Raw genomic sequence first — 13,413 nt, forward strand, 5'->3', positions numbered from 1 at the left:
CATGTGCAGTTATTGCTTTTGTGTGATTTAATTGGGGTAAGGGTAGGAAACTTACACTTGCCTTTGCTATTTGCTGCCAACGTAACTGTTAAATTGTGTTAGTCCTATTTAGTTGTCAGTTGATGTTTGAAAACTAAGCAGAGTAGTGTTCATTTGCGGTTTGGTTCCTCTATTGAGTAGGCAGACCTCCAAAAAGTTTGTTTGTTTTGTTTTTCTATCCTGCAGAAACGGTAACAACCAATTCAGGCTAGAAACAAGAAAAAAAAAGTGGTGGTGGTGGTGGTGGTGGTGGTGGTGGTGATGGTGGTGATGGTGATGGTGGTGCTGGTGATGGTGGTGGTGGTGGTGATGATGGTGATGATGGTGATGGTGGTGGTAGTAGTGGTGGTGGTGGTGGTAGTGGTGGTGGTGGTGATGGGGTAGTAGTAATAGTAGTAGTAGTAGTAGACGAGTCTGGCTAAATATTTGTTTATTTACCTTGGAATTAATGCAGAGGTTGACACTATCAAGGTGAATTTTTTTTCCTAAACTGCTTCTTTCCTGGCTCATAATAAGTATTTCTTGAAAAGTAAGATATCCCTCATTTGTCACAAAAATACACTTTTGTTTTCTTAAAATTAAATCCCAGACAAAATGTATAAAACAGTGAAAAGTAACCACTTTTCAGGTAACCATAGGTTATATCTGACATAGTGACCACTCTGTATGCCCATTGATTTCTCTAAAATAGATTACTCTATGTTTAATATGGTTGTATATGTATAACGTATATCAGAATTGTTGCTGTCTTGGGGAGGAATGAAGAGAGAAGGAAAGAGAAAAAATTGAAATTTAAAAACTTATAAAAATGAATGCTGGGAACTATCTTTACATGTGATTGGAAAGGACAAAATACTATTAATTAGAAATAAAATAAAATAGATTACTCATAATTTCTAATAACTTATTGCCTTAGATTATTCTGTTTTCTCCATTTTGGCTAGTTTAGACATGGTATAAATTGTCATCCAATATTACAACACTGAGTTACTTTGATTTCTCTTAATTCACCATAATGAAGTAACTTTTATTTCAAGGAACAAAATATCTTGGAAAGGCCTGAAGTTTTTTGAAACAAGAATAATTTGAAAAGAAGTGATTTCCACTTTAGAATTGACAAGTTCTTAGAACCTCTTTTCGTGAGTGATGAACAACATGACTATTTCTGTAGCAATTCAGAGCATAACTTGAAGCCTAAATGTTATGAAACTACTTCCTGAAAGAGCCAGATGTTTCTGAAGTTAGTTGTGAGAGGAGAAGAGATTGAGGAAAAGAGAAGAAAAACTAAACATGCTTAAGCCATACTAATCAGTCAAGAGAATATCCATTGAGTTAATTTGTGTTTAGGCATGGTAATGTTGTTCATACAAAAGGGTATTAATGTCAGAATGGAAGTGTGAAGAGAAAGGCTGGTTGGAATCTACCTATCTATCTATCTACCTATATCTATCTGATTTATCATCTATCTTGTCATTTATCTTATCGCTATACCTATCATTCTTATCTTTCCTAGCTATCTCTTATGCTTGATCTGTCATCTACCTAGTACCTATCTATTATACTTATCCATCTAAGTTTATCCATCTATTTTACCTACAGATCAAATTTTCTATTTAAGCTCTTTCATACTTTGATTAGCAAATGTAGCCACTGAAGAGTAATTATGAAAGCATTGAGCATATGATGTGGGATTATTATATCTGAAGATTGTTTTATCTTGGAAAAGCTCACTGATCTCTCTTTTCATTCTCTTTCTACACCAGGAGAGACAGCGTCTGGAGACAATACTTAGCCTCTGTGCAGAATATACTAAGCCTGACAGTAGTTCAATTGCTATGACCACTGTTGCTGATGTTCAGAAGATTAACAAAGAGCTTGAGAAATTGCAGCTTTCTGATGAGGAGTCTGTGTTTGAGGAGGCCCTGTTACCTCCAGAAACAAGATACAGATGCCACCGGAAAGCCTCCATTACTGATTCAGAGTTGTCAGGGTTCAGTAGCCTCAGCCAGAATGCTGCCAGCTTACCTTCTACAAGGAATTTTGGAAATGACGAATCCTTCAGTGACCACAGCAAGACTCCCCCATTATCTTCTTCTCTCTTATTGAAGGCTTCCAGTGAGTCTACCTATCTAAGTATCGTACCAAAGGTAATACTATTGGAGTGGAAAAAAAAAAAACCATATTATTTTAATGCCTCATACAGTAACTTAGAAGCTTTTGGACCTCCTGATTTTAATTTTCAAGTTTTTTTTTTAGTGAAATATGAGGATTCAACCAACTTCAGTAGGTATTCTGTCTGGATTAATATATAGCATTCTGGGAATTTCTTAAGTGAAGTTGAAAATGTATGGAAATTTCTAATATCATTTAGCATTTTACATATATAGCATTTCTTAACTGGGTGCCCTTTTGCATTGCTGAAAAGTTACAATTCTGTAGAAATTACTTACATCCAATCTGAGAAAGTGATTTAGGATACAATTTAATTTAACAAGCACATACAAAGTATCAGACATTATATAGGATGAGGAGTGAGGAAGGATGGAAAAGGCACTGGAGATACAAAGACAAAAACAGAACAGTCCTTGCCTTACAAAAGAGCTCACATTTTGGTAGGGGAAAGAACATGTATACAGATAAGTAAATTCTAAATTATTCAAAATAAATACAAAGCAATGTTGGCGTGAGTGCAAGGAGAGCACTAATAGCTTCTTGTAGGAAGTGGCTCTTGAGTTAAGCTAAACCAAATTAGGGGTTCCAAGATGTGTAGCTGAAAAGGTATTAAATGCCTGGACAAACTGTGGATATGAAGGTAGAAGGAGATAGAATAATGTGTATGGAAAATAATAACATGCACAGAGGAAACTAATATATAATCAGTCTAGAGAGATCAGAATCAGATTGGGAATGATTTTAAATGCCACACAAAGGGTTTTGTATTGTATCCTTGGAGCAATAGGAAAATTTGTGCACAGGAATGACATAGTTCAGATGAGGAGTTATATAGAGAATAGATTATAAAGGGGAGAGCTTGGAGATAGAGTGAACAGTTATGAAGCTATTGCAGTAGTCCAGAGAAGGTCCAAGTGAGGGTCTTTGTGAGTATAGGGAAGAGGACAGATGTAGAAGCTGTTGTGAAAATGGGATTGGCATGGTGATGTCTTTTGATTCTTGAGTAAGTTGGATTTAAGTGAGACAGAGTTGCACAGAGTCATCAGCCTCACTCTCTCTTCTATAGCCACCACTGTTCAGTGGCAGGACAGAATCAAGATGACTTAAAATGAAGTGGGTGATCTTCGTGTCTTGATGTCTAATCAAACTCCAGTTGCTCCACAGCACTTGCTTCATCTGCCTTCATGACCATTGGAACAAATTGTTCTCATCTGTCTATTCCACTAAGGCAAGTCTTTACTTAGTAGACACCCCTAACTCACTGTAAGGTTTGAGACCCTTCAGGTGAGTTAGGTAGATCAGGTGGACACCAAAAATGGAAAGCTGCCTTATAAAGGACTTGGCAGCCTTCACACTAGAGGTCCTGAACACACCCTATACCTCAGAGACTTGGCAACTGATTGGCTATAGAAAGCAAGAAAGAATGAAAATTGAAGCTAAGTTTCAACCTAGACTATTAAAAAAAAATAGTGCTTCTCTCCCCAGAAATATGAAAGTTAGGGGAAGAAGATGGGTTTAGAGGGAAAAGTAATTAATTTTGTTTTGGATATATAGAATTTGAGATAACTATATAACATCCAGAGGAAGATGTTAAGCAGACAGTTGGAGATATAAACTGGTACTCAGGAGAAAGATGAGGATGAGGAATGTAGATTTGGGAGTCAGCTGCAAAAGGATAATAGTTGGATTCATTGGAAATGTATTGGAAATGTAATCATCAAGATGGATAAGGAATAGAAATTGTCACTCTTCTCATTACCTGTCACATAGGATGTGGTACCTTCAGTCTTTCTGCTTTACTGAAATTCTTCATTTGAATTTCACTATATAATTTTTATTGTTCTTTCTTAATTGAAAATGTACTATATATTTTAAAATCCAATTACACAATTCTAATGAGATTTTCTTTATATAATAAAAATGTTTGAAACAATTATTGTTAGTGATCAATCAACAAACATTTCTTAAGCCCTGATTATATGACAGGGAACTTCTTGAAAAAGTTATTGCCTTTCAGAAGGGATAACATATACATATATGTATTTGTATGAAATAGATACAAGATAACTTAGAAAAGGCATAAATAGCAAGAGTGACAGGGGAGATGAAAGGCTTTCTGGAAAAGATGGTACTTTAGCTGAAATGTTAAGGAATTAATTCTCCTAAGAGGGAAGGTGGAGAGAAAGAGGAAATGTCTTTCCAGAAGAATGGGTAACCAATATAAAGACATGGAGATTGGATGTGGAAGGTTATAAATGAAAGAGTAGTGAGAAGCCTAGTTTATTGGACCACAATGAGTCTAAAGGGGAGTAATGTGTAATAAGGCAAGAAAAATAGATTGGAGACAGGTTGTGACCAAATATTTATGTGACATACAGCAGGTTATAGTTTATCCTAGTGGCAATAGGAAGTAACTAAAGTTTATTAAGAAGGGGAGTAACATAGTACTAAATCCTAGGAGCATTCTTTTGGGAAATTTAAATTGGAGTGAGGAGAAGCTTGTGGCAGGAGCAACAATTAAGAAACTAGTGTAATAGGTTGTGTGAAAGGGGCCCCAGTCAATATAGTTTCTTAACTTTGTCCAGCTCTTTTCTGGACTGAATAACAGGAGAGGAGATGAACAGTGAGAATCTAAGTTTGGAATTCAGCAAAGAATGGCTGATGATAGGACAATGAGTCAAGGAATAGGAGAATTGAAAATAGTATAAAGTTGAATTGGTTAATTAAGGTTAAGGCTGTGAAGAGAGGAAAGTTTAAAAATGACTTCAGTGGAGAAATTTAGGACTTGTAAGTATGGGTAGATTTAGGAGAAATAAAGCACAAAGAGAGAAAGAATCATAGGTTATAATTAGATAAAAGAATTTCAGAGATTTTAATCTTGGAAATGGAACACTGGCATATGATCAAGAGTGTAATGTTGCCTGTGTGTAGCTGAGGTGAAATATAGGAGCAGCCATAGCAGTTGAATTGATTGAGGAATTTGGACTTTAGGGTGTTTCAGGGAACAACCACTTTTATGTTAAAATCCTCCACTACAAACACAGGAGTTTGAGTGAGAGCAAGAGTCAGAGACTGAAGTCCTTAAGAAAGGAGAGTGAATGACCTAGTGGTCTAGAGCTGAAGTGGGTTCTTGGAATTTCAAAGGAGAAACTACCCAATGATGATAGCTGAAGGAGAATCTGCAATATTTGGCTCTCACCCTACATTCCACTTCCACTAGTGTATCAGAGAATTTGAAAGAAGGTATACATAAACCACACTAGAAAAGGTGGCTAAACATTCAGTGTCATTTGCCAAAATGATCATTTCTATACTTTCTCTGGGAAATATCTTTATAGATAGGTTCCTTTCTGGATAAAGTTCAGATGAGAATACTTATAATATCAGCTGAATAAAGTCCAGCAAATGTCTCTTATTAATGTAATTTTCTTATTTGGAATGTTAGGGGTATAGTTTTACAGCAATGTCTCTATACCAAAGTACCTCTTTTTTAGAAAATGGAATAGGAAAGAATTCAGAAATCCTGTTGTTACTGACACAAGTTACAAGTTGATCAGTTCTGAAGACCATTCTGCCTTTATTAAAAAAGATCTTCAGGAACAGCTAGGTGGTGCAGTAGATAGAGCACCAGCCCTGAAGTCAGGAGGACCTGAATTCAAATTTGGTCTCAGATACTTAACACTTCCCAGCTGCGTGACTCTGGGCAAGTCACTTAATCCTAATTGCCTCAGTAAAAAAAAAACAAAAAAAAAAATCTTGGCTATGTGTCACTTTGAAAGAGAAGTCACCTAAGGGTAGTAGACTCTTGGGAAAACAAAAACTGAACATAACTGACTTGCTTAGCCGTGGGAATAATTTGTTCCTTGTTAACTATTTTTTAAAATGTTCTAATGCTTGCTTGATAAAATACATGGCTTATTAATAATAGCATTTGGAGTTTATGGAAAGAAAAAAAATTAAGCTGCTTTAACTATATAGAGAATTTGAGCCAAAAATTTGAAAATACGAATGTCCTTGGAAATTTGATTATTTAGTAACTGACCCTCTTTGATTCTGCTTTCTTAAGCTAAAGGAAACAGATTCCTTCTGAGATGCAGAAACTGAGATTCAACTTCTCTTTGAGAAAGTTTTCTATCTTCTATGGAAAGAATCTATTTGTGGCTAAAAGAATTTCTTTAAACAATTCTAAAAAGGGGGGTTATGTGGAAAGAACTAAAATTAGTATTTTTCTATAGAGATCAAATTACTCCTAAGATGGAAGATATTGTAAAATTCAGAAATAGCAGAGATCTATTTTTATCTATATGATAATTAAATGATTTCTTTGTGTTAGTGGTATTCTATCCATTATAGACATCATCTGATTTCCTCCCTATGGAAAATCTTAATTTCTATCATGTTGAAAGTTTTCTTTCTTCCATTGGTAGAAAGAGATGCCTTCTTACCTTCAATTCTTCCAATAAAAGTAATGACTAAATGAGATAATGCATATAAAATATTTAGTAGTTTTAAAACACGATATAAAAAACTATATATAACACTCATACGTTGAGTGTTTGAAGGGATATTCGAATACACCTAGAATAACCTTCTCACTTTACATGTGAGGAAATTTAGGCTTAGAGATTAAGTCCTTTGTCCAAGGCAACACAGATAATTAAAAACCAAAAATAAGATTTAAATTTGGGTACAGTGACTTCAATTTGGATCTTTTTTCTATATAGAAAAGATTCTTTTGTTTTTACATTGTTTTCATTTCCAAATATGTCCTAAAAGCCTCCTTTTTAGCAAAGGATTTTTTAAAAAAAGGTGGGAGGAAATAGTTCAACAAAACCAACAGATTGAAAAAATCTGACTGAAATGTTTCACATATAATGTTCTATGATGTTCATATACTTAGTCTCTCACTTCTTTAAAGAAGGATGGAAGGGAGTAATGGTGCAAAACTTTGGCTTCATTCTCATATTTCTTCTTTAGGGCCAACGTTACTCATTTTGATCTCACAACATTCAGTTTCAATTTTTTATAATTCTTTCATTTACATTGTTGTCATTCTGCATATTGCTTTTCTGGTTAATGTAAAATGTCATTTAAAATTTTAGTTTTAGTAGAAGTTCATTGATAAATAATCCCCTTTTGCGGGTAATTAAAAAAATCTTTTATAATAATAATGTGATTTTTAAATGAGATAGTCCAATGAATAGGCTTGCCCCTTAAAGAATTTACTTTGCTTTGGAAATTTTAGGGGAAAAATGTTCATTTTTATAGAATTTATATCCTTTGACCCACTGTTAAATTTGGTCCATTTTAATAATCGATTACATGAAATTTTGTATGTTGCTTTCAGATTGCAATCATTTTGCCCCCACAACCCCTACCTTCTATTCTGCCACTGAGTCCTTAAAATTACCTACCTGCAGAATTAGTCATATTACAGGTTGCTTGCAATCATGTGAAATATTTTACTTCCACAAGTGAGAGATTCTATTTTTAATCCACATTGGAAGTTGAAATCTAAGATGTAATGTCAGCATTAACCAAACAGGATACTGGACTAAATGAGGCCTTCCTGCTAGGATTACTTCTCAGTGATTTAGGAATGCCATTCATTGTTAAGGGAATGAATTTCAGACAGCAATAAAAGAAGCAACTGGAGAGCAAAGCTGGGAGATTTTTGTTATTGTTGTTGTTGTTCTGCTAGTTTTATATTTAATCATAATAATAACACCCATCATTTACATAATACTTGAAGTTTTGCAGAATGCTTCACAAGGATTATCTCATTTGATCCTCACAATAACCCTAAGAATTAGGTGCCATATTATCCCCATTTTACAGATAAGGAAATTGAAGCAGAAGCTAATTTTATTTTATTGTACTTTTAATGTTTTGAATGAAATATAAAAAAGGGAATTGGGAAAGATATCCATCTCAGGCAAAATCTAGTAAGTATATATTCAGCTTCTCTTTCAATGTAGTATGTGTGTGTGAAGTATCTTGCATGCTAGACTTTTGTCATTCTGAATTCTTGAGAATTAAGTGCTGTGACAAATCTTTGATCTTTGGGCTTTTGAAGTGTAAAACTATGTCCCGTTATCAGAATTTATTTTAAAAAGTAGAGCTTACATTGTATTTTTAAAATTATATAGCCAATAATTCATATTTAAAAAGACTAATAGACTAACTTGAAAATGGGTAGGAAATACATGGAATAGATGTTAGCCATTTCACTAATGACATTGGCTTTACAAAGAAAACTTTGGGGAGATATTCTGAATTAAGAATTATCTAATGTATGGTTGTTTTGTTTTTCATAACAATGGTTTAGGTACTGGGAAATATATGTTTCTCCTTCTAGGCTTGTCACTTATTACAGCAATATCCTTCTACTCTATATAAGCGTAAGTGTTGAAAGAAATGCAAAATTTAAAAAAGATGCAGGCCCTGACTTTATGGAGCTTATAGTCTTTATATAGACTATCTATGATTTAATATATTAAGATTAAAATTTAAGCATAGTATAGTACCTGAATTTTTGACATAAAAATTTTTTTTCCCCAGGAATAGTGAAAGAAAAATAAGAGTAGAAAAGTAATTTATTTACACACACACACACACACACACACACACACACACACACACACAAATTTAGGCATTCCTTGCATTAGGAAAACTTTGTTTAATATGACATGGGGCCAATGGACATGTACCAGAAGATCTTAGCTTATTTCAGCAGCTACTGGTTACATAACCTTAGACAAATTAGCTTATCATCCTGGTCCTCAATTTCTACATCTGGTAGAATTTTTAATATTACCTGGAGCGAGAATTTTTCCTATATATAATATATTAGCGGCATGCCATCCATCCAGGACCTGCCTTTTTCTGTGCCTATGGGAACATCCTATTAATAATACCCTACTTCAGACATAGCTGTGTTGAAAAACTAGGTCTTTGTTAGTCAATTTCCTTGTTTTACCTGTAAAAAGGAATAGAGTCAACTTGTTATAATGATTAGAGAATTGTCATGAGTCAGGTAGGCCTAGGTGCAAATGCCAACATGATTCTTACTGACTGTGGACCTTAAATAAGTCACTTAAAGTATAAATGCCCTAGGCAGCTCTCTAAGACTCAAAAGTTGCCAAGTTAATACAGTAAATTTCTTACTAGGAAACCAAATGAAACAGGCCCAATTAAAAAAAAAATGTAGGGATAGTAATACCTACACTATAGACATAAGATTGTCAAGAAAGTCTTTTGCAATAAGTAAATTCTAATGGGTCATATAAACATAAACTATTAGATAAATAACTGGTTTGTATCATGTTAACAGTAAGAATGGGCTCCTCATGGAATTTCAGAAAGGGAGAAACATTTCCCAAGCCAAACTCACTGTGTTCCTTTCTTGCTGGGAGGCCATTGGACTCCACAGCTGTGGTAAGGATGTTTCTAGGAGCACTGTGTTCCCTTCTTACTGGGTGGCAAGCAGCTGGTGCAGCTGTAGGGGCACAGATTTTTCTTGGGTCATGCATTCCTTTCTTTCCCATTTTCCCATAGAAACAATATTTTGCATACATTCCTAGCTCAGCTCAAATATGCAAAACAAGTTCCTATGGATTATATAATATATCAAAAAAAAAAAAATGAAAGAAAAGAATGAGAAGGGGAGGAGGAACAATAAAATGATTTTCCTAAAACTGAGGTCTAAAGCATGTCAGCCACCTATTTAATAAGTACCAGTGGCTTTCTACTAATGTTAATGTCTACAAAATGCTGTGTTGGGCATTCAAAGCCCTGTATAACTTTGCCTTTTCCTACTTTTCCAGCCTTCTTTCACCTTACTTCTGCACATGTACTCTTCCTTTTTTTTCCCCCTTTTTGTAAAATTTTTAATAATAGCTTTTAATTTTCAAAATACATGTAAAGATAGTTTTCAACATTCACCCCTGAAAAACCTAGTGTTCCAAATTTTTGTCCATCCCTTCCCCCCACTTTCCTACACAGCAAGCAATCCAATACAGGTTAAACATGTACAATTCTTCTAAACATATTTTGACATTTATCAGGACATGTACTCTTCCAACCAGTGACACTAGCATCCTGGCTGTAGACTCCATCCCTCAATTGAGCATTTTCTTTGGTTGTCTCCCATTACTTAGATGTTCTCCCTCTTCTGTTCTACTTACTGACCTCCCTTGCTTCCTTTAAATCCCATCTTCTGTGGCCTAGCTGCACCTGATCTAAAACTAAAGCAGCAGTCACCAAAACCATTTGGTATTGGCTAAGAAATAGGTTAGTTGATCAGTGGAATAGTTTAGGTTCATAGGACAAAATGGTCAATAACTATAACAATCTAATGTTTGACAAATCCAAAGATCCTAACTTTTAGGATAAGAATTCATTATTTGACAAAAACTACTGGGAAAACTGGAAATTAGTATGGCAGAAATTAGGCATGGACCCACACTTAACACCATACACCAAGATAAGATCAAAATGGGAACATGATTTAGGCATAAAGAACAAGATCATAAATAAATTAGATTCTTGTGGAGGAGGAAGGAATTTGTGACTGAAGAAGAACTAGAGATCATTATTGATCACAAAATAGAAAATTTTGATTATATCAAATTAAAAAGCCTTTGTACAAACAAAACTAATGCAAACAAGATTAGAAGGGAAGCAACAAACTGGGAAAACATTTTTACAGTTCAAGGTTCTGATAAAGGCCTCATTTCCAAAATATATAGAGAATTGACTCTAATTTATAAGAAATCTAGCCATTCTCCAGTTGGTAAATGGTCAAAGGATATGAACAGACAATTTTCAGATCGTGAAATTGAAACTATTTCCACTCATATGAAAGAATGTTCCAAATCACTATTGATCAGAGAAATGCAAATTGAGACAACTCTGAGATACCACTACACACCTGTCAGATTGGCTAAGATGACAGGAAAAAATAATGATGAATGTTGGAGGGAATGCAGGAAAACTGGGATACTGATGCATTGTTAGTGGAGTTGTGAACGAATCCAAACATTCTGGAGAGCAATTTGGAACTATGCTCAGAGTTATCAAACTGTGCATACCGTTTGATCCAGCAGTATTACTACTGGGCTTATATCCCAAAGAGATACTAAAGAAGGGAAAGGGACCTGTATGTGCTAAAATGTTTGTGGCAGACCTTTTTGTAATGGCTAGAAACTGGAAAATGAATGGATGCCCATCAATTGGAGAATGGTTGGGTAAATTGTGGTATATGAATGTTATGGAATATTATTGTTCTGTAAGAAATGACCAGCAGGATGAATACAGAGAGGCTTGGAAAGACTTATATGAACTGATGCTAAGTAAAATGAGCAGAATCAGGAGATCATTATACACTTCAACAACTATACTATATGAGAATGTATTCTGATGGAAGTGGATTTCTTCGACAAAGAGAAGATCTAATTCAGTTCCAATTGATCAATGATGGACAGAACCAGCTACACCCAGAGAAGGAACACTGGGAAATGAGTGTGAACTGTTTGCATTTTTGTTTTTCTTCCCAGGTTATTTTTACCTTCTGAATCCAATTCTTCCTGTGCAACAAGAGAACTGTTCGGTTCTGCACACATATATTGTATGTAGGATATACTATAACATATTTAACGTGTATAAAACTGCCTGCCATTCTAGGGAAGGGAATGGAGGGAGGGAAGGGAAAAATCAGAACAGAAGTGAGTGCAAGGAATAATGTTGTAAAAAAAATTACCCATACATATGTGCTATCAATAAAAAGTTAAGAAGATCCAAGTGAAGTTGACCAGAATTCTTTTACTCCTTGTACTATTTACCATTTTTCTTAATGATAAAAGGCAAAGCTTCTTAAACTGTGGGTTTTGACCCCATCTAGGGTGTTATAACTGAAGGTGGGAGTCAGGGAATCATGATTTATTAGCAGTAAATGTTTGATTTGTATACCTATTTTATATGCCTATATGCATGGGGTTGAATAAAAAAAATCTTAAAAAAAAAAAAAAAACTAAAAATATAAATAAATAAATCCCACCTTCTACAGGAAGTCCTTCTTGACCTCCCTTACTTCTAAGGCCTTCTCTCTGTTAATTGTTTCCTATTTACCCTGTATATAGCTTGATTTGTATATGTTTGTTTGCAAGCTGTCTCCCCATTAGACTGTAAGCTCCTTGAAGCCAGTCATTGTCTTTTGCATCTTTAACAAATGCACTTAGCAAAATACCTGACACATAATAGGAGCTTAATAATTATTTATTGATTGATATTAAAAAGGGAAAATATATTGTTACTTTCATTAAGATCCTCATTTTACTGTTTTTACTGAGTGTTAAATTGGGAGAATAACAAATATTCCAGTTCTTGAACAATAAACATTTCAGAAGAGGCAAAATGCCAACGTAGATAGCTGATCTCTGAGTCAGGAAAAGCTAAGTTTAGATCATAGTTCTCCTATATTATAGTTGTGTTACTAGACAAATCATTCAACCTCTCATAACCCCTGAGTCTTTAAGTTGTGGAATAATTATAAGTCTAGTTTGGTCTAACTAGAAATGTAGTCAAACAGGAAAAAAAATTCATTCAATACTTTTAAAAAATTATTAATAATGGCTTTCTCTATCAAAAGTTCTGAGGTTGGTTCTTCTGGTTCACCTTCAGAGGAGAAAAGGAAACATTTTTTTCATGAAGACAACTATATTAACGTATGTTACTTTGCAATTTTGCAGTTATTGAAATCATGATGATGATGATGATGATGATGATGATGGCAGTGATGGCCCTAGCTAATAGAGCCTAATAGAGCAGCACTAAATGCAAGCGGAATGCTTAGAAAAGGCTTTTTCACTTGTATTAACATGGACTTCTGAAGCTGCAAGGCATGTCTTGCTGATCTAAAGAACTTTGGGATGAGAGTTGAGAAATCAGGATATTAGCCCTGGACTTTCAACTAGCTGTCACTTAACATTCCTAGGCCTTGGTCCCCTTATCTGCAAAATGAAGAGATTATATCAGGCAACCTCTAAGATCCAATCCTAATATTCTATGACTCTAAATAGACTTTGGTGGGTTAATTGGGAATCTGGCCACTATTGATAACATTATGAACTGTGTCCTCATTCCTGAACTGCTTTACAAATGAACTTTTGGAACACAGCCCTCTTATTAATGGGGGACTCATTG

General features: G+C 34.6%; 1 protein-coding gene across 12 annotated transcripts in view; it reads left to right on the forward strand.

Moving 5' to 3' along the window:
- PHLDB2 (pleckstrin homology like domain family B member 2) overlaps positions 1-13,413 on the forward strand; it is a 142,492-nt gene that overhangs the window by 46,412 nt on the left and 82,667 nt on the right. For all 12 annotated transcript variants that reach the window (XM_031959645.1, XM_031959644.1, XM_031959643.1 and 9 more), the window contains one exon: positions 1,803-2,186. In XM_031959645.1, coding sequence (XP_031815505.1) covers positions 1,803-2,186 — 384 coding nt within the window. The remainder of the gene's footprint in view (positions 1-1,802; positions 2,187-13,413) is intronic.

This window comes from Sarcophilus harrisii, chromosome 3 (assembly GCF_902635505.1).
Source record: "Sarcophilus harrisii chromosome 3, mSarHar1.11, whole genome shotgun sequence".
In the NCBI taxonomy this organism is placed as follows: Eukaryota; Metazoa; Chordata; class Mammalia; order Dasyuromorphia; family Dasyuridae; genus Sarcophilus; species Sarcophilus harrisii.